This window comes from Orycteropus afer, unplaced genomic scaffold (assembly GCF_000298275.1).
Source record: "Orycteropus afer afer isolate SDZICR_OR568_19922 unplaced genomic scaffold, OryAfe1.0 scaffold00048, whole genome shotgun sequence".
Classification (NCBI taxonomy): Eukaryota; Metazoa; Chordata; class Mammalia; order Tubulidentata; family Orycteropodidae; genus Orycteropus; species Orycteropus afer.
The window spans coordinates 3524507-3545425 of record NW_006921635.1 but is presented as its reverse complement, the minus strand read 5'-3'; the positions used below and the strand labels follow the sequence as shown (position 1 = coordinate 3545425).

General features: G+C 49.9%; 1 protein-coding gene across 1 annotated transcript in view; it reads left to right on the top strand.

The window, feature by feature from the left end:
• CFAP251 (cilia and flagella associated protein 251) overlaps positions 1–20919 on the top strand; it is a 94985-nt gene that overhangs the window by 36035 nt on the left and 38031 nt on the right. Inside the window, exons 7-14 of the mRNA XM_042780597.1 lie at positions 3497–3574; positions 4435–4485; positions 5778–5992; positions 8999–9193; positions 10201–10451; positions 10880–11031; positions 12613–12786; positions 13872–14056. Of these exons, the coding sequence (XP_042636531.1) occupies positions 3497–3574; positions 4435–4485; positions 5778–5992; positions 8999–9193; positions 10201–10451; positions 10880–11031; positions 12613–12786; positions 13872–14056 (1301 nt within the window). The remainder of the gene's footprint in view (positions 1–3496; positions 3575–4434; positions 4486–5777; positions 5993–8998; positions 9194–10200; positions 10452–10879; positions 11032–12612; positions 12787–13871; positions 14057–20919) is intronic.

Sequence of the window (20919 nt, the reverse complement as noted above, 5' to 3'; positions counted from 1 at the left end):
TCAACTTGGCTGGACCACAATTCTGGGTAGTTTAAGCAATTGTGGTGTGGGTTGTTCCCATGATGGATCAGATGTATATGTTTTGAGCAGCCAATCCATTGAAAGGAAGTTTCCCTAGGGGTGTGGCCTGCCTCCAGTATATTTATGGACATCCTGGGAAAAGAGACATTCTTCTGTGGATTGGGATTCTGTTGTGCTGCCTATAACAGTCCATGAGTGAACAATCCACCATTCAGCCTGGAGATCTTGGATTCGTCGTTTGTCGGAGTGGACAACAAGTATACTGCCTGCCTGTCTTGAGCTCGTCAGCCCCTGCAGCTGCATGAGTCGGGAAAAGCCTCCAGCTTGACGTTTGATCCAAGAACTTGGGACTTGCCAGCTTCTATAAGTGTGTGAGCCGTTTTCCTAAGATAAATTTCTTTTTTTCTCTCTCTGTATAAGCTCTATTGGTATTGCTTCTCTAGAGAACCCAGTCTAACACAACGATGTTGTGGAAGCACCCTGACTGTGGACTCCACCACCTCTGTCTCTGTCACTGCAGCTGAGCTGGCCAAATGCGGCCAGAGAGAAACTCCCAGCTAAGCCAGTTCATTGTCTTAGAATTCAGTTGTAAATTCCCAGTGAGCTCGCAGCATTGCCCGGCACTGCTCTGGTAGGCTGCCTTTTCACTTCCCGAGGTGAAGTGGTTTCGCACCTTCTCCTTGCACCCCCATACCTTTGCTCTCAGTCTCCGCTGATGACCTCCCTGTGCCCCGGAGCAGATGGCGGCGTGGGATACAGATGCCCTCCAACCCCTCGCTCCCAAGCCTACCTCCTACTCTCAACCTCACCATCTCCTCCTCTTCCCTCCAGCTGTGCCCAGGGCACCATGACCCTGTCACTCCCTCAGGCCCTTTCCACCCATCAGCCCACCTCTGCTGCATTAGGTCGTTGCTCCATTTTCTCCAATGGGCTTCGGAGAACCCCCTTTGAGCCATCTCCCTGTGCCCGGTGCCCTTTCTCCTCTTCCAGGTATAACTTCTCAGAGGAGCTGTCTCCCTTTGCTTTCTCTGCTTCTTCATCTTTTAATTACTGTTTTTCTTTAAGAAATGTTTGATTTCCTTATATTCGTATTGTGCCATAAGGCCTCTGTGCACGTTTTAAAGACGTAAACAAAGTTTACCTGTGTACTTACCATGTGGACCAAGACACAGAAGGTTACCGACATCCTGGGAGCACCCTCTTGTGCCCCATTTTAATCCCATTTCCTCTTTTCTCCTGAGAGTTAACCACTGTCCCACGTCCCTTCCCCTCGCTTGTCTTTATGTTTTTCTCCAGTCGTGTGTGCCTTCCTCTGTACTGTCTGACTGAGCTTCGCCTGTTGTTTACTTCCATGGATTTGGATTCATATTACTTGCTCTGCCTTGTTTCTTAGACTCATCCATGTTGATTTTTGAGCTATAATTTCATTTTCACTGCTGTATAATTTTCCATAGTTTGAGTGTGACACAACTTACCTATCCATCCTACTATTGCTGGACAAAAAGGAGCCCTGTTGGCACAGTGGTTAAGTATTTGTCTGCTAACCGAAAGGCCAGTGGTTTGAACCCGCCAACCTCTCTGTAGGGGAAAGATGATGCAATCTGCTTCCGTAAAGATGACAGCCTTGGAAACCTTATGGGGAAGTTTCACTCTGTCCTCTAGGGGCTCTGTGATTTGGAATCGACTCCATGGGAGTGGTTACTTGTTTTGGTTTTTAATTTGATAGACATTTTGGTTCTTTTCAACTGTCGTCTCCAAAATGCACCGCCCCCGTGGTGGCTTCACTGAAACTATGTTTGTCATTGTCACTGATGTTCCCAAATCAAATGAGCACTGTGAAATCCCCTTTTCACTCTTCCTCCCAGGTTTCTCAGGGTTTGCAGCAGTTTTTCAGCGATGTGTCTGTGTACGTTGTGGGGTTAAAACAGTCTGTCCTCTCGGGTTCTTGACCATGTGATGTTGTTTCTTCATTGGGTTTAGAGCGCCCTCAGCCACTGCTCTCCACACTTTACTTCTGCCCTGCGCTTCTTCTCCCTCCGGGACCTTTTCATCGCATCCTGTATGTCCTTCATGCTCTTTCCTGTATTTTCTATCCTTTCATCTCTGTGTGCTTCAGTTTGGATATTTTCTACTGATTTCTCTTCCTTTTCTACTGACTAATCCTGTCTTTGGCTTTGTCTGATTTAATGTTAAGCCATCAATTGAATTTTTAAAAATATTTTTTCAGACGTAGCATTTCCATTTGACTTTAGTTTTGAGTCGAGTTTTCTGCTGAAGCACTCTACCTTGTTCTGTTTTCGTGCACACGTTAATCCCCGCCCTCATCAAGTCTGTGTCTGGTGAGGGCAATCTGTGGATCATTTGCGGGTCTCGTTCTGTTGATTCTTTTCCCCATTTGGGTGTTTTTGTTGTGCCTCGCTATTTCTCACTGAACGCCCGATACTGTATTTATGAAGTGTAGAAAGAATTTGTGGCTCCAATGGAAACTTCCTCTGCAGAAGATTGGCTTTTGCTTCTGACAGGCCTCTGGCTAGGGGCATGTCACCCGCCTCAGATTGACTGGAACTGATTTTCAGTTTTTGTGAGGTCAGAAATCCTAATGTAGGGTTTGCAGGGTCTTGGACTCTGTCCTCTTTTAGAAAGAAATCGCCAAAGAGATGAGGACTATCTCACGGCAAGACCAGGAGATCAAAAACACCTCGACTGCCTGGATTTCAGTGTATTCCTTCAGGTCCTGACTAAAGCACCTGCTTTGCTCATCCTCATCTCCTCTGGCTTTTGTGTCGTCCTGATAGTGATTCTCAGACCCGGGCCCTGTCGTCTGCAGTCCCACAGGAAGGCAGCAAGCAGGACGCGGGGGACAGGGGTGCAGATGGGCAGACACAGCAGGAATGGATCCTGGAGAGCCTTTCTCCCGCCTCGTTCTCCATGCTGCTTCCTGTGCCCTCTCACCTCGGGCTGCAGCCACCCACTCCCCCCCCCCCCAGCACTTCAGGACACACCATCCATCTCTGGGGGTCATGCCCATTTTTCTTGTTTAGTTTCTGGATTTCGCATTGCGCTGGCCTCATAGTTTCTGCAGAGTTGGTATTTGGGAAGGAGGCCAGCAGCCCGGGCTAGTTCTCCGTCTTGGCAGAAACCAGAACCCCCGTGCATTCCTTCTCAGGCACCTGTGGCTCTGTCATGTTAGAAACGCGCGCACAGCAGTCTTCGTCCGAAAGGACAGAGAATAAAGGTTGTTGGTGAATTTCAACATTCAGGTGATAGGTTATAATAAAGGCTGCATAAGGAACAGACTTGGGACTTTTAATTTTACTAGTATTTAAATTATATACCAATTGCTTACCAAATGCCTTTTATATGTTATATGTCTGCTCAGTACTTTATTTTAATTAAACACATTGTTTAGTTTTAATAGTCAATTTACCAGAGAGAAAACGGATCATGTAACATTTTTCCCTACTTTCTATTTCAGAACTACCTTACTTTTAATCCAACAAATAATAAAGAATTGGTGAGCAGTAGTAGAACACGGGCCATATATTATTCATGGGTAAGTGGATATAGTTGTATGTTAAATCTGGGTACAAGTATATGCTCACATATGGGTGTTTTGGTAATGGAACAATATACAGTAAAACTTGTGAAAGCCAGAACCTGTATAAGGCAGAAACCTGTCAGACAAGGAAAACACATATTTCCCACTAATAACAAGTGATAGAAAAGCGGTAAGACTTCACCCTGTCAAAGGCAGGAAGCTTTTGATACCCAGAAAAATAGGGCAGTCCTATTGAGTTCCGGCTCTCACAGGGTTCACTGTAGTATCTACTACTTAGAGAACCATGAATATATATTAAAATGGTTTTAATTTAATCATAGTGTTTATTTTAATCTCATTGGAAATTATTAGCATATTAAATCAGAAGCACATCATTTCAATTAAATTCAACATTTTTTAAAGTAGTGAAGCAGATACTTATTTGAGTTCTTGATAGGTGTGAAATGTAGGGTTGTGGGAGCTTGCACTTTGTCCTGCTTTGGAAAGAACTTGGCAAGCAGTGAGGAGTGTGTGCGCTGGCCCAGGAAGACCAGGGGGTTCGAGACACTGCGACTTCTGGTTTTCAGTGACACTTGTTGCTGCAGATATTGATGGCCACAGAGCCTTGTTCTTGTAGGATCCACATTTGGAGTCCCTACCATGCGCAGTCACAGTCACCTGGGCGTTTTTCGCATCTGCTCTCCTCTCAGAATGCTTCTGGATGTCCCCAGAGGCGGCAGGTTCTCTTACCTGTGGCATTTGCCGCACTCTGGCCCTGTTCCCGGGCCTCTGTTTGGACTTTGTTGTTATGTTGTTCCTCTTTTGGAAACCAGGTCTTTTTAGAGCAGGTGATGATTTTTATCTGTATTTCGCAGTGTGAAGAGAAAAATACACTTGTTCACAGTGCCCCACTTTTAACAGAAAAAGTGAGTATGTCTTTTGCAATTTTATACATCAGATTCTGTGGAAACTGTGTGTAAGCTTATGTGGGAGCCCTGGTGGCATGCTGGTTAAGAGTTTGGCTGCTAACCGGAAGGTCAGCAGTTTGAACCCATGAGGCGCTCCATGGGAGAAAGATGGGACTATCTGCTCCCATAAAGATTATGGCCTTGGAAACCCTGTGGGACAGTTCTACTCTGTCCTCTAGGGGTGATCTGAGTCAGAATCGACTCAGTGACAGTGGGTTTGTTTTGGGCTTTTCTTCAGTAAGGATCCCAGCCTTGGCAACCCTGTGGGACAGTTCTACTCTGTCCTCTAGGGGCGCTGGGAGTCTAAATGCACTCCACAGCAACAGGTTTGGGCTTTTTGGTTTTGTTTTGTTTTCAGTTAACGGGTTTGGGCCATTATTTGTATGTCTTCATATTAAATCTTTGGGAAGGAAATTTGAAAGATTTCATTGGGGTCTTTATCTATATTGAATTGTGATTGAGAATAATGGAACGTATTGTTAAAAGTAAAATATTATAGAGGAAAAAGTTACTGTCGTGAGAAAATCTCCCAGAGAAAGGTGAGAGCTGTTAGGATGTATGCGTGTGATTCACAAATGATGAGAGTTAATTTGGAGTGATGTCAACAGAAGAGTTAAACATGAATGGATCCCCTTATAAAGCTGCTCAGTTTCAGACTAATAAAAAAATGACCGTGGCTGAGATCACCTTTAAACCTGAAACCAGAAACATCCGCTGAAGTCTGAAAACTAGACGGTAGTTGAGCTTAGCTTGTGAGGACTGTCTGCCTTGAGTGTTGTGCCCTTTGTAGGTCTGTCCGTGTGGGGTCAGACTGATCAGACTCACACCGCACCCCAGAAGCTCGGACGGGAACCTCAGGAGGCAGTGAGTCTGTGTTAATGGGGATGGAACAAGTTGGCAGAGAGGGTGAGCATGGTGGCACAGCTCACAGAATGTCGCCCATGCCACTGAGTCACTCGTGTGAAGCGGGGGACTGGGGCCTGTGTTGCTGTGTGTGTTCTCAACAACAGCAACAGCAAAATAAATTTAAAAAAATGACACTGGGTGTTTAGAGGCTTGAGGGCAAGGTGTGACACAGGTGTCGGAGAGGAAAAAACATTTTATTCTCCTCATTTACCGGAGCGTCTGAGGTGGGTGACGAGGTTTGTGGCCCCCATCCCCCTCACAGACACATTTTCTGCAGTCGTATCAACTGCCCTGTTTCATATTTATTGCCAGCAGTAAGCCGTAACTCATCTCTTGAAATGCAGACGTTCAACAAGCTCGTGGGCAAGTTCAGCCAGTCAGTGTTTCACCCGAAACACACACAACTGCTGTCGGCAACGACGGAAGGGAAGCTGGTGGTCTGGGACATCCACCGCCCCCCGCTGGCCGCCACCAGCTCTCTGGACTTCCCCTATATCAAGCCCTGTAAACTGGTGCATCTGCAGAAGGAGGCCATCACGGTGCTCACGACAGTTGATAGGTAATTAACTTAATGACAGTGTCGCTGACGGGGTGAATGCCCCTTGGGGTGTGTGCACAGTCTGTATGTGCAGAGACTGTTTCTGGGGAGAGTCACGGTTAACTGGGCACATTGGCTGCCACCAAGGAGAAGAACCAGGAGCTCTGATGGTGCAGTAATAAGACATTACCTAACTGAGAGGTCTGTGGTTCGAACCCCCCATCCACTCCGTGGGAGAAAGATGACGCAGTCTACTTCTGTAAAGGTTCCAGCCTTGGATGCCCTATGGGGTAGGTCTACTCTGTCCTGTAGGGACACTAAGAGCCAGAATTGGGTCCGCAGCAACGGGTTTGGGTTTTAAGGAGAAGCCCTGAGAACCAGGATCAAGACCAGGGGTGGATGTACTTTGATATCCCTTTTGTACTAACTGGAGTTTTAGAAAATCTTGGGCATGTATAACATTTTTGAAAAGTCCTTTTGCGTTGGTAAAACACAAAGTAACTGATGTTTTTTCCATCTGCATTAAAAGCTAGATTTATTTTGTACACCAAACTCTACACATTTTAAGTTAGAAAAATAATGTGAAAGCTGTATATATATATATATATATATATATATATATATATTTTTTTCCTGATTACAAAATAGCATTCACATATGAAAAGAGAGAATAAAACCAAACTTCATACAGTTCTCCAATTCTGGTTTCTAGAGACTGTGTTGTTGTTATGTGCTGTCGAGTTGGCCCCGACTCATAGCGACCCCTCCTTTGTTTTCCGAGGCAGTATCGCTACGGAAGTAGATTGCCCTATCTTCCTTCCGAGGAGTGGCTGGTGGGTTTGAACCTCCAGGTGCCTTAGGCACTGTGCTACCAGAGCTCCCATAATGCTGTATGTATAAGTTAATTTAAAAATAATTGGAAGCCATTATTGTCCAGTAACATCACTGAGGTTTGTTGATCAGATTAGCTCAACATTCTTATGGAATGATAGAAATTATCTGCAAATGGTGAAAGGGGCACACATAATAAATAACCTTGAACAAATTAGAGCCCCCCCCCAAAAAAAATCAGATTCACTGCCGTCGAGTTGATTTGACTCATAGCGACCCCTCCTTGGGTTTCCGAGGCGGTATCACTATGGAAGTAGATTCCCCAACCTTCCTTCCGAGGAGTGACTGGTGGTTTGAACTGCCAGCCTTCTGGTTAGCAGTCAAATGGCTTAGGCGCCACGCTACCAGAGCGGTGCATGCACTGGTTGACACCATGTCAATTCTGAGTCGCGGTGACCCCTTATGAGTCTGAGTTGAGCCGCGCTCCGCAGGGTTTCAGGGCTGATGCTTTGAAAGCAGATTCCCAGGCTTCCCTCTGAAGCACCTCGGGGTGAGCTCAAGGCTCCAGCCTTTCAGTGAGCAGCCGAGTGTGTTAACCGTTCGCCCCACCCAGGCCTCTGTGGGGGCCTTCGCCTCAGACAGAACAAGGTTTATGTTGCAGCTGAATCTCTTACTGACAGAGCCGAGCCTCTGTTTTTCTGCCTGTGAAATGGGCATGACTGAGCTCTCCATCTCAGCACGGTTTTATGAGGATTTTGTGAGACAGCTCGGGTGACGCTGGTGTGCTGCCTGGCCAGCGCTGGATAGCGGCCATCATGAGTGGGTCTAGACAAGTTCCTGGAGGTGTGCAGGGGACCTTGCCATGTGGACGGAGTCGCTGGGCCACTTGCTTTCAAAAAGCCTGCTTACGTTCATTTTCCACTCTCTTAACACAGGGCAACAGTGAGGTCCAGGCAGTTTTGCAAAGAAAAACGCAAACTGATGTCCTTACCCAAAGGTGCTGAAGGACATAAGTAGAACTGCAACTGGCCGTGCAATTCACTTTTAATTAGCTGGGGGTTAAGAAAGCCAGTGCAGACCTGGTGCTGGTTCTCGTCTCTCCGAGTGATGTAAAACCCAGCCCGGACCACGAGCCCGGGAAGGAAAGGCCTTTCTGAACAGACTTGACGGAGCTCTGGTGATCCAGTGGTTAAAGCATTCAGCTGCTAACAGAAAGATCAGCTGCTTGAACTCCAGCCTCTCGGTGGGAGAGAGATGAGGCAGTCTGCTTCTATAAAGATTTACAGCCTTGGGAATCCTATGGGGCAGTTCTCCTCTGTCCTGTGTGGACGCTGAGTCCAAATTGAATCCACAGCAGTCAGTTTGGTTTGGTTTTGAACACACTTGACCTGCATTGCCACTTCTCTCCAGCAGAGGGCAGTGAAAGATGTTGTAGCCAATTACTCTGCCTGCCTGCCTTGCCCAATCAGAAGCCTCATTTAATCACTCTGCAGATATTAGGGAAAATGCATCCCCTTTCTCCCTTCTGGGACTAGAATTATGTCAGACTCTTTAAAAAAGGCCCATTTGGGATGGATCTGAGCAGAGGAGAGGAAAGCCATTTTGTCACGCGGTGCTGCCTTCGGCTGTTATGACCGACCAACCAGGGTTTTTACGACCACTCCAACCCCAGCAGCTTCCCAGGAAGGGGCCTGTGTGGTTTCTGAGGGCTGGGAGAGAGACCCTCTGTGGGGCATCTATAGTCACTACCCCCCCCCACACACACACACACTGCTTATGGCTGGGAGGGGGAGCTGGAAGAAGGGGTGGTAACCCCAGCTCCAGATACCCTGCGCTCACTGCATTGCCCCACCATGTCGACCAGGAGGGATGCCAGACAGACGCGTGTCACTTACGGTGTCTGGGACACGATTATACTGGAGGATTATTCCTTGTTCATCCAAAATTCAAATTGAATGGGGCGCCCTGTGTCTTTATTTGCTAAACCTGGCAGCTCTTAGTCCTGGGCACAAGGTTTTAACTCTCTGAGCCTTAGTTCTAGATCTAAATGACTCAGCGGTCAAGTCAGCCTCACAGGGTGGCATGAGACACCGTGTGCCGAAGCCTGGGGGCCGGGGCCTGGTGCAGGACCGAGGGCCCAGTAGGCGGCCTGCTCACTTCCATTTGCGACCACACTGCTGTCATTCTCCATTTCAGCTACATTGTCACCGGTGACATTAAGGGGAACATTAAGTTCTACGATGGCACCCTGTCCATTGTCAACTGGTTTAGCCACTTCAGACTGAGCCCCATTCGGACCCTGTCCTTTTCGAAGACCTCGCCACCTCCTCCTACAGAAAAATCAAACTACCCACCAGACTGCACTTTGAAAGGCGACTTTTTCATCGTGAGGTGAGTTGTCCATGAATCTAGTTGTTGGGACCCCTTCCTACCCCTCTTTTATCTCTCCTGGCCGATCACAATCACCAATCATTTGAAAATATTAGACATTATTGGAATATTAGGACCGGAGAAGAATTGATGCCTTTGAATTGTGGTATTGGCAAATAGTGTTGAATACATCGTGGGTGGCCAGGACGAGCAGATCTGTGTTGGTGGAAGAACAGGCAGAATGCTCCTGAGATGTGAGGAGGTGAGGCTGGCTCTCACGGGCTTTGGGCACGTCATCAAGAGGGACCAGTCCCTGGAGCAGGACGTCATGCTTGATAAAGGCGAGGGTTGGCGAAAAGGAGGAAGTCCTGAACAGGAGGGATTGACGCAGGGCCTCCTTGAACGTGGCAGTGCCTGTGAGGACGCCGCAGGAAGGCACAGTGTTCTGTTCTGTTGCGCACGGGGTCACTGTGAGTGGGAACCGATGCGATGGCACCCAGTGGCAACAAGGCTCTTCTGTGATAGGATAGGAGCTAGAAGCTTGAAGGCCTTCATGCACGCGCACTGGCCTGTGTCGAGCCTGGAGTTCTCGCCTCGGTTCCCCTCTCTTCCGAAAGCTGTGCTTGTCCTAGACACAGTGCAGAAGACGGTGGATAGCCGACAGCCATAATATCTCAAGACAGGATTGTCTGTGACTCTGCTTAGTCGCCCTTGCAGTATTTACAGGCACATCTGTGTGTGCGCCCTGCTCTGTATTTGCATACACAAATGAACATTTGCATGTGCACATTAGCTAATTGTACAACTGACTGTCCATCTGCATACTTAATGACTCAATTTACATGTAGGAACGTGGGCTTCTTCCTTGGCAAATGGAGGCTGTTGGGTGTATTTTTGGAGACGCTGGGTTAATAATGTCACTAAATTACAGACGACAGAGGCGGCTCGCGTGCAATTAGAGGCAGAATGGCTGCTGCATCCCGCTCCCTGCCAACGCTGACGCGGTCTGCTCTCTCCCTGGCAAACAGAAACTTCATCATCGCAACGTCTGACGCCACGGTGTATCACCTAACGGCAGACGGGACCAAGCTGGAGAAGTTGTTTGTGGAGCCCAAGGATGCCATCTGTGCGGTCGCCTGCCACCCATACCAGCCCCTACTCGCCATTGGGAGCTTCTGCGGGATGGTCAAAGTGTGGGACTACGAGAGTAAGACCTACCTTTTCAGCAGAGTCTTTGAGAAGGGCCTTGGGGTCCAGAGTCTGACCTACAACCCAGAAGGTACGTCCATTTTGTCAGGCTGTTGGAGGCTCCCAGTGGAAGGCTCCCCTCAGTGGGCTCTGCCTGTCATTGTCTGCCCCAGCCAGTTCCCTCCCCCGGTGCCGTCCCCATGATCAGTTGCACAATGGACTGTTGGGACCTGCAGGGTTTTCACTGGCAAATTTTGGGAAGGAGACTGCCAGGCCTTTCTTCCTAGCATGCCTTAGTCAGGAAGCTCTGCTGAAACCCGTTCAGCTCATAGCCGTGCTCGGGCCTCCCTGACCGGCTGGATGTGGGTGGGCCCCTCAGCGTCCCACAGCACTCCAAGCCTCGCACACAGAGCCCTCGTCTGTTACAGTCACTCCTGCCTCCTCAGCACCTAACTAAGACCTGGCACTGGCAGTGCCGTGAGCCCTTCTCCATCGCCATTCTCTGGCTTGTGATTCCAGGAGCCATCCTTGGAGCCGGCTTCACTGAGGGGACGGTTTACATCCTTGACGCCATGTCCTTAGAAAGTGAGAGCACGGAGCCGTTCAGATATTCCCGAAGCAGCGTGACCCACATCAGTTTCTCCCATGACTCCCAGTACATGGCCACGGCGGTAGGTGTTTCCCTGAGTCCAGCCCTGGGCTGAGCGGCTTTCTTTAAAACCAAGACAGAGCGCGGCTGGGGCTTGGGGGTGACTGCTGATGAATCAGGGTTCTTTTTGGGGTGAAGCGCTCTGGAGTTTGGGAGTGAGGAAGGTGATACAGCTCTCAGCATGTACTAAGAACCATCAAAGTGTACACTTCTGGTGGGTGAGTTACATGACGTGTGAATTTGCTCTCAATCCAGTGGTTAGAAAAAGCAAGAAAGGAGGAGCCCCAAAATGAGACCAGGTCCCAGAACCTCCCTGCTTGGGTCCTGTGCCCGGCTGCTCCTTCGGGTTTAGGCTTCTCTGCACTGGTCGTCTGTTTTTCCTGTGACCTTTTGACTAGACCACAAGCTCACTTAAAGCAAAGTCCTGCTCACAGTTTTGGGTTCTGTTCCTCTCCACGGTAACCTGGGCTTGTAGGCTCGGTAGCGACCTTCGGTTCCTCCGGCCTCACCTGTCTGCTGTTCCTCCGGCCTCACCTGTCTGCTGTTCCTCCGGCCTCACCTGTCTGCTGTTCCTCCCGGTCTGCACTGTGCTTGCTTGCCCTTCATGGTGGCTTGTTTGCCCTTCATGGTGTGCGTGGGGGGGAGGCACACAGCGTTTGCATGTAAGCCACGGCCCCTTTGAGCCCTTGATTTCCCTTCTGGTGGTTTTGTGTCTGCTAATCTAGTTTCCCTTCCCCCTTACTTTGTCATCTTTGTTTTAAAGTTGTTGACCATTTGGTCTCATAAAAAAACCAAAAACCGCACTCACTTCCATCAAGTCGGACCCAACTCATAGCGACATCTCCTTGGGTTTCTGAGGCTGTATCTCTATGGAAGTAGGTTGCCCAACCTTCCTTTCAAGGAGCGGGTGGGTTTGAACCACCAGCCTTCTGGTTAGCAGTCAAATGCCTTAGGAACCACACCACTAGAGCTCCTATTTGGTCCCATGGAAGTGAATTTTTCAAGGAGCTCAGTGCTTACGGACAATATCCTTTATTTTGTGAGCCAGTCTGTCATTAGTTGGAAGGTGACCTTGGATGTGTTGGAGTTCAAGGCCCAAGCAGTGTCTCGGGGGTTGTCTAGGGGTCTTCCAGTCCCAGCTGCTCCAGTGTGTCTTAGCAATGTGAGGTTCTGTTCCACATCCCTCCCGCTCTGTTGGGCATCTGTTGAGTTCGCAGCACTTGCCGAGGCCACAGTGTGCCCCCTTCTGCCCGAGCACACGTCCACACTCTTGCCTTCTTTCCTTTATGTAGCTGGGAAAGAAGAGGGGAGGCAGAGACTCTAGCGCTTGGTTTTCCGCAGAGAATGAGGTAGGGACTAGGAAAGGGTGAGGCCATAGCGTCAGGTAAGAACTGTCCCCTCCACCCCCTTTGTAACTATCTGCTTTTAACCCTTATTTTCTCATCTAGAAAATAGGCATTATTTTACTCCTGGTTCCAGTGTTCTCTGAACTTTTTTTTTAAATAAGATATTCTAGAGGTAAATTAGTGTGAGGATGTAATGGTGACCTTTAAGTTCCGGGATTAAAAGGAGGAATCACTTGTGCTGTGTTGCTCCCGCTCAGGATATGTCTTACACTGTGGCCCTTTACCGGGTGGTCGTCAGGCACGGCCGGAGGGTCTGGGAGTACTTAGCCAGGCTCCGCTCTCATCGCAAAAGCATCCGGAGCCTCCTGTTCGGGGTGCACTTGGACAGCAACGAGCCCCGGCTGCTGAGCCTCGGGAAGGATCGGCTTCTGGTGAGTCCTCGGTGCCTGGCCACTCAGACTGTGTCTGTCGTTCCTGTCACACGTGTCCCGTGGCATCTGGCACAGAACCTGGCATGCAGGACATGTGCTGGACAAAATGAATGCAGACGCGGTGAGGGGAGCCTCTCAGTGTTGCCACTTTCCCTGAATGTGGCTGTAACTCTGCACAGGGGCACACGGCCTGAGTGAGGGGCTCAAGGGAAACGGCATGTTGGGAGACAGGGGAGGGGGTGTTCCCCACGTCCCAGGAGGTGGCGTTCCCCACGGCATGGAGGTGTGGACCCTGGGAGGCCGTGTTCCCCATGGTGTGGATGCATAGACCCTGGGAGGCAGCATTTCCCCTTGAGTGGGTACATGGACCCTGGCTGCATTTGGAAAGTGGGCTCTCACGGTGCTTTCATTGTGTCCAGAGCCTGGAGCCAGGCTGTTCCCTAAACGTAAAATGGGACAAAAAGGGAAGGCAGAGTAGCAACAAGAGATGACATGATAAAGCCGGCGGATTCTCGATCAGTCATCCTTCAGTCACCTAGCAACTGCTCACACTGTCTGTCCTTCTTTTCTCCCTTCGATCCATCCATCCGTCTCTCCATTCGTCCGTCCTGCTCAACCCACCAGAACAGCTTGCAGGTGGCCTTTGGCTGTCCAGTGCTGAGTGTGAGACATCAGTCCCACCCTCAGGGGCCCCCAAGACTTGGGCAGCCAATGAAGTGGTCAAGCAGGACTGAGAGGCCAGGCTTTGTGGTCAGTTGGACCTAACTTGGCAATCTTGCTGTACTGTGTCATAGCTGTGTGACGTTGGACAGGTCACAGAGCCTCTCTGAGGCGTCTTCTCATCTGTAAGACAGGCAGGGGAGGCAGGCGTGAGGATTAAATGGCACAGTGTGCGTGCTTCACCCCTCGTCTGGCTCACTGTGGCATCCAGAGTCAGGAGCTGGTTGGGAACAGGGCCTCACCGCGGCTGGAATGAGGGATGGCTTGTTGGTGGAGCGTTGGAGAGCTGTCACCGTGATCCAGGGCCCCTGACTGGGCTTTTCACTCTGCTCGGTCCTCACACGTCGACCTGGGCTCCTCTGCAGATCGAGTACAATCTCCTTAAGACGTGCAGAGACCACCTGGAAGTGCTGGACATTCACCGGACCGACCAGGGCTGCTACCCGACCTGCATGCTCTGGTACCCCCCACTCACCAAGGAGCTCTTCCTGCTTGTTTGCAACAGTGGCTACAAAGTGAAGCTCTTCAATTCCACCACCAAAATGTGCAGGTGAGCACCGGCGGTGCCCCGATACCGCTGTGAGTCGGCGTCCCGGCCCCGGCCTCACGGTCCCGCCGGTGTCCTGAGGGCAGCTGGGCGCTGGTGGTGGCCTCCCCATTTTGCAGAGGGGAGCACTGAGGCACAGGCTGTGGAAGTCATTGTCACCCGAGGCCACTGGCAAGGAAGTGCCATGGGGGAATTCAGACCCAGAGGCCGGCTCCTGAGCCTGCTGCAGTACCCAAGAAGGGACCCAGAGCCTCCAGCGCCCCTGGAGCCCCACAGAGAGGTCCCAAACGCCCCTAAAAACTCCTCATCCTCTCTCGGGGCGGGAGACAGCACAGGTGTTCACCTGGACACCTCACACTGTTTGGTGTTTTGCCCTCGTGCTCTCCAAGGAGCTTCATTGGCTCGTTCGCCGTTTTCTGAGCCCTGTCAGGGCCCTGTGCTGGTCCAGGCCTAGAGACAGTGTCTGTCCTTGTGGAGGTGGCATCCCCGTGCGGAGGGGTGATGCGCTGGACGAACAAACAAGTCGCTAGTTTGTAGGCGTATGGTCATCAGGGCTCTGCAAAAAATAGACAGATGCAGGTCACAAGGGGCAGAGGGGCTGCTGCTTTACAAAGGGGGCGCAGTGGACAGAGACTTGAGGCGAGTGATGGAGGGAGCTGGGAGTGCGGGCTGACGTGCGAGGGAGCTGAGGTGGGAAGGGGTGAAGACCAGCAGTGCGTGGGGGGTGGGGTGGTGGTGGGAGAGTGGCTGGGCTTTCCCCTGTGGCGATGGGACCCTGTCGGGGAGCTTGAGCAGAGTGCTGTGCTCTGACCTGGGTTTAAAAATGGCGCCTGGCTTCTGTGTGGAGGCTGGACTCTGGGAGCAAAGGTGGAAGCCAGGCTGAGGGGGCTGTGTGAGGAAGACGAGGTTGAGGACGGCAGGCTGTGCTCAGGGAACTGACTTTCTCACCTGCCTGAGCGCTCAGAAGGAGGAGGGAGCGTTGAGGGAGACCAGCCCCAGGCGGGCTGGGGACTGGTTAAGCTGAGGCGCCTACTCTTGGTCCAAGTGGGAATACGCGCATTAGGCCCTGGCGTGTTCGTGGGAGAGGAGGGGCTGGAGACCCAAATGTGGGTGGGTTAAAGCCCGAGGCAGGAGCGGGTTCCAGAGAGGACATAGATGCGGTGCAGGGAGCCAGCCCAGGGCATGCAGAGGTCTCCACGCAGCAGCTCCTCAGTTCCCAGGCAGGTCTGCGTCGGGGCGGCCTCCGTGCGGGTGGCCTGTGGGCCCGAGTTGGCTTCCCGTGACGAGTGCTGGCTCTGGGGCAGCCCCGGCTCCTCTCCAGCAGCCCTGCAGAGCATTGCTGCCTTCGGGGCGGCCGCCTCACTTGCCCGGCACCAAGCAGCTGCCAGGCCGAGCTAGGACTTGAACGAGCCGTGTGTGACTGTCCTCCGCTGGCAGCCCTGGGCCTACGTGTGCCCTGGCGGTGGGTCCACCCTGGCCCCGAGCTTTGCTCGCTGCCTGTGGTTCTGGCTGCCTCATGAGCAGGAGGACAAGGGGAGGCCCCCAGGGAGGGAAAACAAGAAGTGAGGTGCTGGGTGAGCCCGCCTGGGAGAAGTTGGGGGAGCTGCCCCAGCGGGTGGTCTGCACTGGGGAAGGTCACGTTTGAAATGCGTCTCAGGTGAGCTGGGTCTTCACAAGGCAGAATGGCCCAGGCTCCTTTTGTTTGTTTGTTTAAGTTCTTTTTCAAGTCGGCACAGGGGACAATGACTGAGGAAGGGCTGTCGCTTGGTGCGGTGGGAGAGAAGTCTGGCATGGCTTTTTTCTGTGAGCCTTTAAAGCAGTGGGAGAAGTTTGAAAGCAAACTGTAAACAGGAGTCTTGGGAGGGTCTCCAGACTTCTATGTATTTATTTTTAATTGTGGTTTCAGTGGGAGTTTGTTTTCAGAGAGAGTTAATTTTCCATTCAAGAATTTATGCACGTTTGGTTTCACGACACTGGCTGCAAACCCCTCAATGTGACAGCATGCTTCCCGCTTCCTCCCTGGGCTCCCCATTAGTCCTTCTTTCCTGCTCCTTCCTGCCGTCTCAGCTTTGCTTTGGGGCGAATGCTGCCCTTTGGGTCTCCTGTGGTTGATTGCTCCGAGGAGCACGTTCCTCACAGGTGTCACTGTTCACCTCATGGGCCTGTCTGTGGTTTGGCTGACAGGTGATCCCGGGGTGGGTCATATGATATTTTTAATGGACAAAAACTGTTTGAATGAAAACCATCCCACAGATATGACTCACCCTGGAAAAATTCTGAATTTGCTGAGCAGGTGAATTCAGGCTGTAAGTACAGTAGTCACCTAGGAGAAGAGGCAGGAGGGGCTTAGAACCACACATTGAAGAGGCTCTGCTCACTGCCGTCAAGGTAAAATTAGCATAAAACAAAAACTTACTGAGAACCTGTCCACCAGTGTTCATCACAGCACTATTCATAGCCAAAAGGTAGAAGAATCCTGGTGGCCATCAGCAGAGGAAAAAATAACCCAAATGTGGTTTATCCAGACAACAGAATGTTTTCAGCTGTAAAGAGAAATGAAGTCCTGACACATTCTATGGCGTGGGTGGACGTTGAAAACATTACGCTGAGTGAAAGAAGTCAGTCACAAAAGGACAAGTACTGTCTGATCCCCCTCATGAAACAGACACATGTAGAGATGAAGTTTATTCGTGGTCCTCAGGGCTTGGAAGGAAGAGGAAGAAAGAGGCCTTCCTTAGGAGGCACCGAGTTAAAGGTGGTAGGACAATCTGGAAACAGGTAGTTGTGATGATTGTCCAACATGATGCACAAAACAGATGTCACTGAATTGTACAACTACAGTGTTGGATTGGCAAATGTTATATATATTCTTACCACAATAAAACAATTTTTAAAATAACTTACTGAGGTGAAGTTGGCCCGTTGTTGCTGTTAGGTGCCATCCAATGGGTTCCGACTCATAGTGACCCGTGGCCAACAGAGCACTGCACTGTCCCTCCTGCCCCATCCTCACAGTCATTGCTGTGTTTGAGGTCATTGTTGCAGCCACTGTGTCACATACTATAAAGTCAAGCTAAAATGCTATAACATTAATCGATGGAAGATTAATTCACATCCCGTAACATTAACCATTTTAAGGGAACAGTTCGGGGGCATTTAGTCCACTCACAGCCTTGTGTCTTCTCTCTAGTCCAGGACAGTCTCTCCACTCTAAGTCAACCCCTGCGCCAAGCTCTCCTAAGTCATAGGAATAAGAAAGCCTCCTAACCAAAGCTTCACTAGGAAGAAATTGCCTTTTCATGATAAATCCAGAAGAATTTTCAAACTGACATTTAAAAAATATTGAAAAGAACATGAAAAGGCGGTTCACAGGGAAAGAAAGCCAGTAAACCTCTGAGCAGCTGCTTGCAGCTACATCAAAGATGCAGATGAAAGCCAGACGCCATTTTTCACCAATCAGATTAGCGAAGATAAAAATGATTGATAGTCCTTAGTGCTGGCAAGGGTGTAGGCCCGGGAGGGGCTGTGTGGATCAGCACAGCCTTTGGGAGAGCCATTTCTCAGCCCCGGTTACATTTTATCCTGCCTCCCGACTCTAGGAACAGAGCTTGTAGAAGTGCACACAGGAGCATGCCAAGCATCAGAACAAGCGCATCTTGTTTGGAAATATTTTTTAAAAATGGAAACAATCCAAACGTCCATTAATGGAGGATTAGTTAAATGATGGTTGTTGGACCACTGTTATAAAAGAAAAAAAAAAAAAAAGAAAGGATAAGGTGGCTGTCTGTGTGGTAGCATAAAAGTATCTCCAAGACATAATACGAGATCAAGCAAGTTGCCGAGTAAGAATGAATAGTAGGATCCCATTTTCATATAAAAATTATAATGATACAGGTTATAATATGATAAGAGGAGCTCTGGTGGCGCAGTTCCTAAGGTATTTGACTGCTAACCAGAAGGTTGGTGGTTCAAACCCACCAGCTGCTCTGTGGAAGGAAGATGGGGCAATCTACTTCCATAAAGATTTATTGCCTTGGAAACCCAGTGGTGGTTGCTAGGAGTCGGAATCGACTCAATGGCAGTGAGTGAGTTAAGTGAGAGGTTATAATATGTGTGTGAGAAGACGTATGTAAAAGAAATTGTTGGTTGCACCCACTCTGACCTGTGACTGTCTTGGGGTCAGGAGTACAGCAATGTGGAAGTGTTGGTAGATTTTCTCCTTTACATGTGTCTAAATGTTTGAAATCCTGGTGGCATGATTCCAGCATTACAGTAACATCCAAGCCACCACAGTACGACACGCTGACAGCCACGTCATTCGAACAGAAGACGAAGATCTACAGAGTTTAAAATCAGGAAGGGAGTGCGTCAGGGTTGTGTCCTCTCACCATAATTATTCCATCTGTGTCCTAAGCAAACAATCCGAGAAGCTGGAGTATATGAAGAACGCGGCATCAGGATTGGGGAAGACTCATTTACAACCTGCAATAAGCAGGTGACACAACGTTGCTGTGAAGAAGTGAAGAAAACTTGAAGTACTTACTGATGAAGATTAAAGACTTCAGTATGGATTACACTTCAACATAAAGAAAACAAAAATCTTCACAACTGAACTGAAGCAATATGGTGATAAATGGAGAAAAAATTGAAGTTGTCAAGGATTTCTTTTTATTTGGATCCACAATCAACACCCATGGAGGCAGCAGCCAAGAAATCAGATGATGTATTGCACTAGGCAAATCTGCAAAAGACCTCTTTAAAGTGTTAAAGAGCAAAAATGTCACTTTGAGGACTAAGATGCGCCTGGCTCTGGCCATGGTATTTTCAGTCGCCTCGTAGGCATGTGAGAGCAGGACAGTGAGTACGGAAGACCGAGGAAGGGTTGATGCCTTTGAATTGTGGTGTTGGTGAAGAATACTGAAAACGCCATGGAGCGCCAGAAGAAAACAAGCCTGTCCTGGAAGAAGCGCAGACAGGATTCTCCTTAGAAACAAGAATGGCCAGACTTGGTCTCACCTTCCTCGGTCACGTTGTCAGAAGGCACAGTCCCTGGAAGAGGATACCGTGCTTGGTAAAGGGGAGGGTCAGTGAAAAAGGGAGGACCCTCAAGGAGGTGGATTGACACGGTAACTGTAACAATGGGCTCACATATAGCAGAGATTGTGACGGGCACGGGGCCAGGCAGAGGTTTGTCCTGTTAGGACCTGGGGTTGCTGTGAGTTGGCCGACTCAAGGATCCCTAACTATAAGAACAGCAAGTGTTTGAAAAATGAATGTTTAATATCTTTTATATTTTTTATTTTTGTGGTTGTTATTGAGAAAGTACACAGTGGCGCATGCACCGATCCAACACTTTCTGCGTGTACAACTTAGCGACACTGATGACGTTCTTCGAACTGTGCTACCATTTCCACCCTCCTTTTCTGAGTCGTTCCTCCAGAGTAATTGTGTTGTTCATCAGTTGGTGCCATTTAGGTTGTTTCTACTTCCTAGCTGTGAGGAGTATGCTGCTGTGGACGTTTGTGTACAAGCTTTTGTGTGGACACATTTCCCTCTCTCCTGGGTCTGTACCTTGGTGTGCATTTGCTGGGTCAAGGGGTGACTCTGTGTGTGACCATTTGAGGAACCGGCAGACTGTTTTCCCAGGCGACTATGCCATTTCACATCCACCACCCGTGCAGGAGAGCTGCACTTTCTCCATAGCCACCCGCAAGTTCAAGGCTCTGACCCTTGTTGCCAGCAAGTCAATTCCAGCTGATACTGACTCTATAGGACAGAGCAGAACTGCCCTGTGGGTTTCTAAGGCTGCGACCTTTATGGAAGCAGCTGGTGGGTTCACACTGCCAATCTCTGGGTTAGCAGCTAAGCGCTTTAAGCACCACGCCACCAGTGCTTGGAGGGCTTGTTCTTAACTGAGCTCTACCCCATGTCTGTGCACGGAATGATATCTGGAAAAGATCCTTAAACATGATTCTACTAGAATGATTAGACCAAGCTGATTTCTGATTTTGTGATCCATTGTCTGGCTAGTTTGTCGTTTTAGTGTTTTTAGCATTTCACCTAATCTGCATGCTTATAAGCCTTGCCACGGGTCCCCCCAGCTTAGCACCCTTCTAGGGCACCTGTCGTGCGTTGACCTGTGTCCCCCAGAAATATGTGTTGCAAATCACAGCCTCCATGCCTGTAGTTATGATTCCATTTGGAAGTGGGGTGTCTTTGTCAGATCACTGAGCCAGGATTAGTGCAGGGTGTGTCTTGAGTCAGCCTCTTTTGCGATGTGGAAGAGTTTCAGCACACAGGCTAGGAAGCAGAGTTGGGAGAAAACTGACACCAGGCCCATGGAGATCTCTGAGGAACCAGGAAACAAGCTGAGACAAGGACCTGTCCCCAGAGCCGACAGAGAGAGGAAGCCTTCCCCCAGCTGGTGCTCTGATTTCAGGCTTCTAGCCTCCTGAACTGTGAGAAGATGCCTTTCTGTTTAGTCAGGCCACCCACTTGTGCCAGTTCTGTCCTGGCGGCCTAGAGAACAGAGGCAATTCCTTAGCCCAGCAGATAAAGCCTGCCTTCCTGACCTGACTCCTGTTGCCCTGGGCCCCGTCCTCCCTCTGCCGCCCTGTTAGCCTGTTTCTGTGCTCTGAGCACCGTGTCCCATGCCCTGTTCCTCTGCGCTCCCGCTTCCACGCTGCCTTTCCCCCCCGGCCTCCATCTCTGTGTTCTTTCCTACATCTCCCACTCACAACTCCGCCCAGCGTCCCCCTGGAGCTCACCACTCCTCTCCAGGGCGCCCCTGGCCCCTTAGGCTTGCTTGCGTCATTACCCCTTTCCCCTCATTCTGTTCCCAGGCCCTCGTCCCTGCTGAGCTGTGA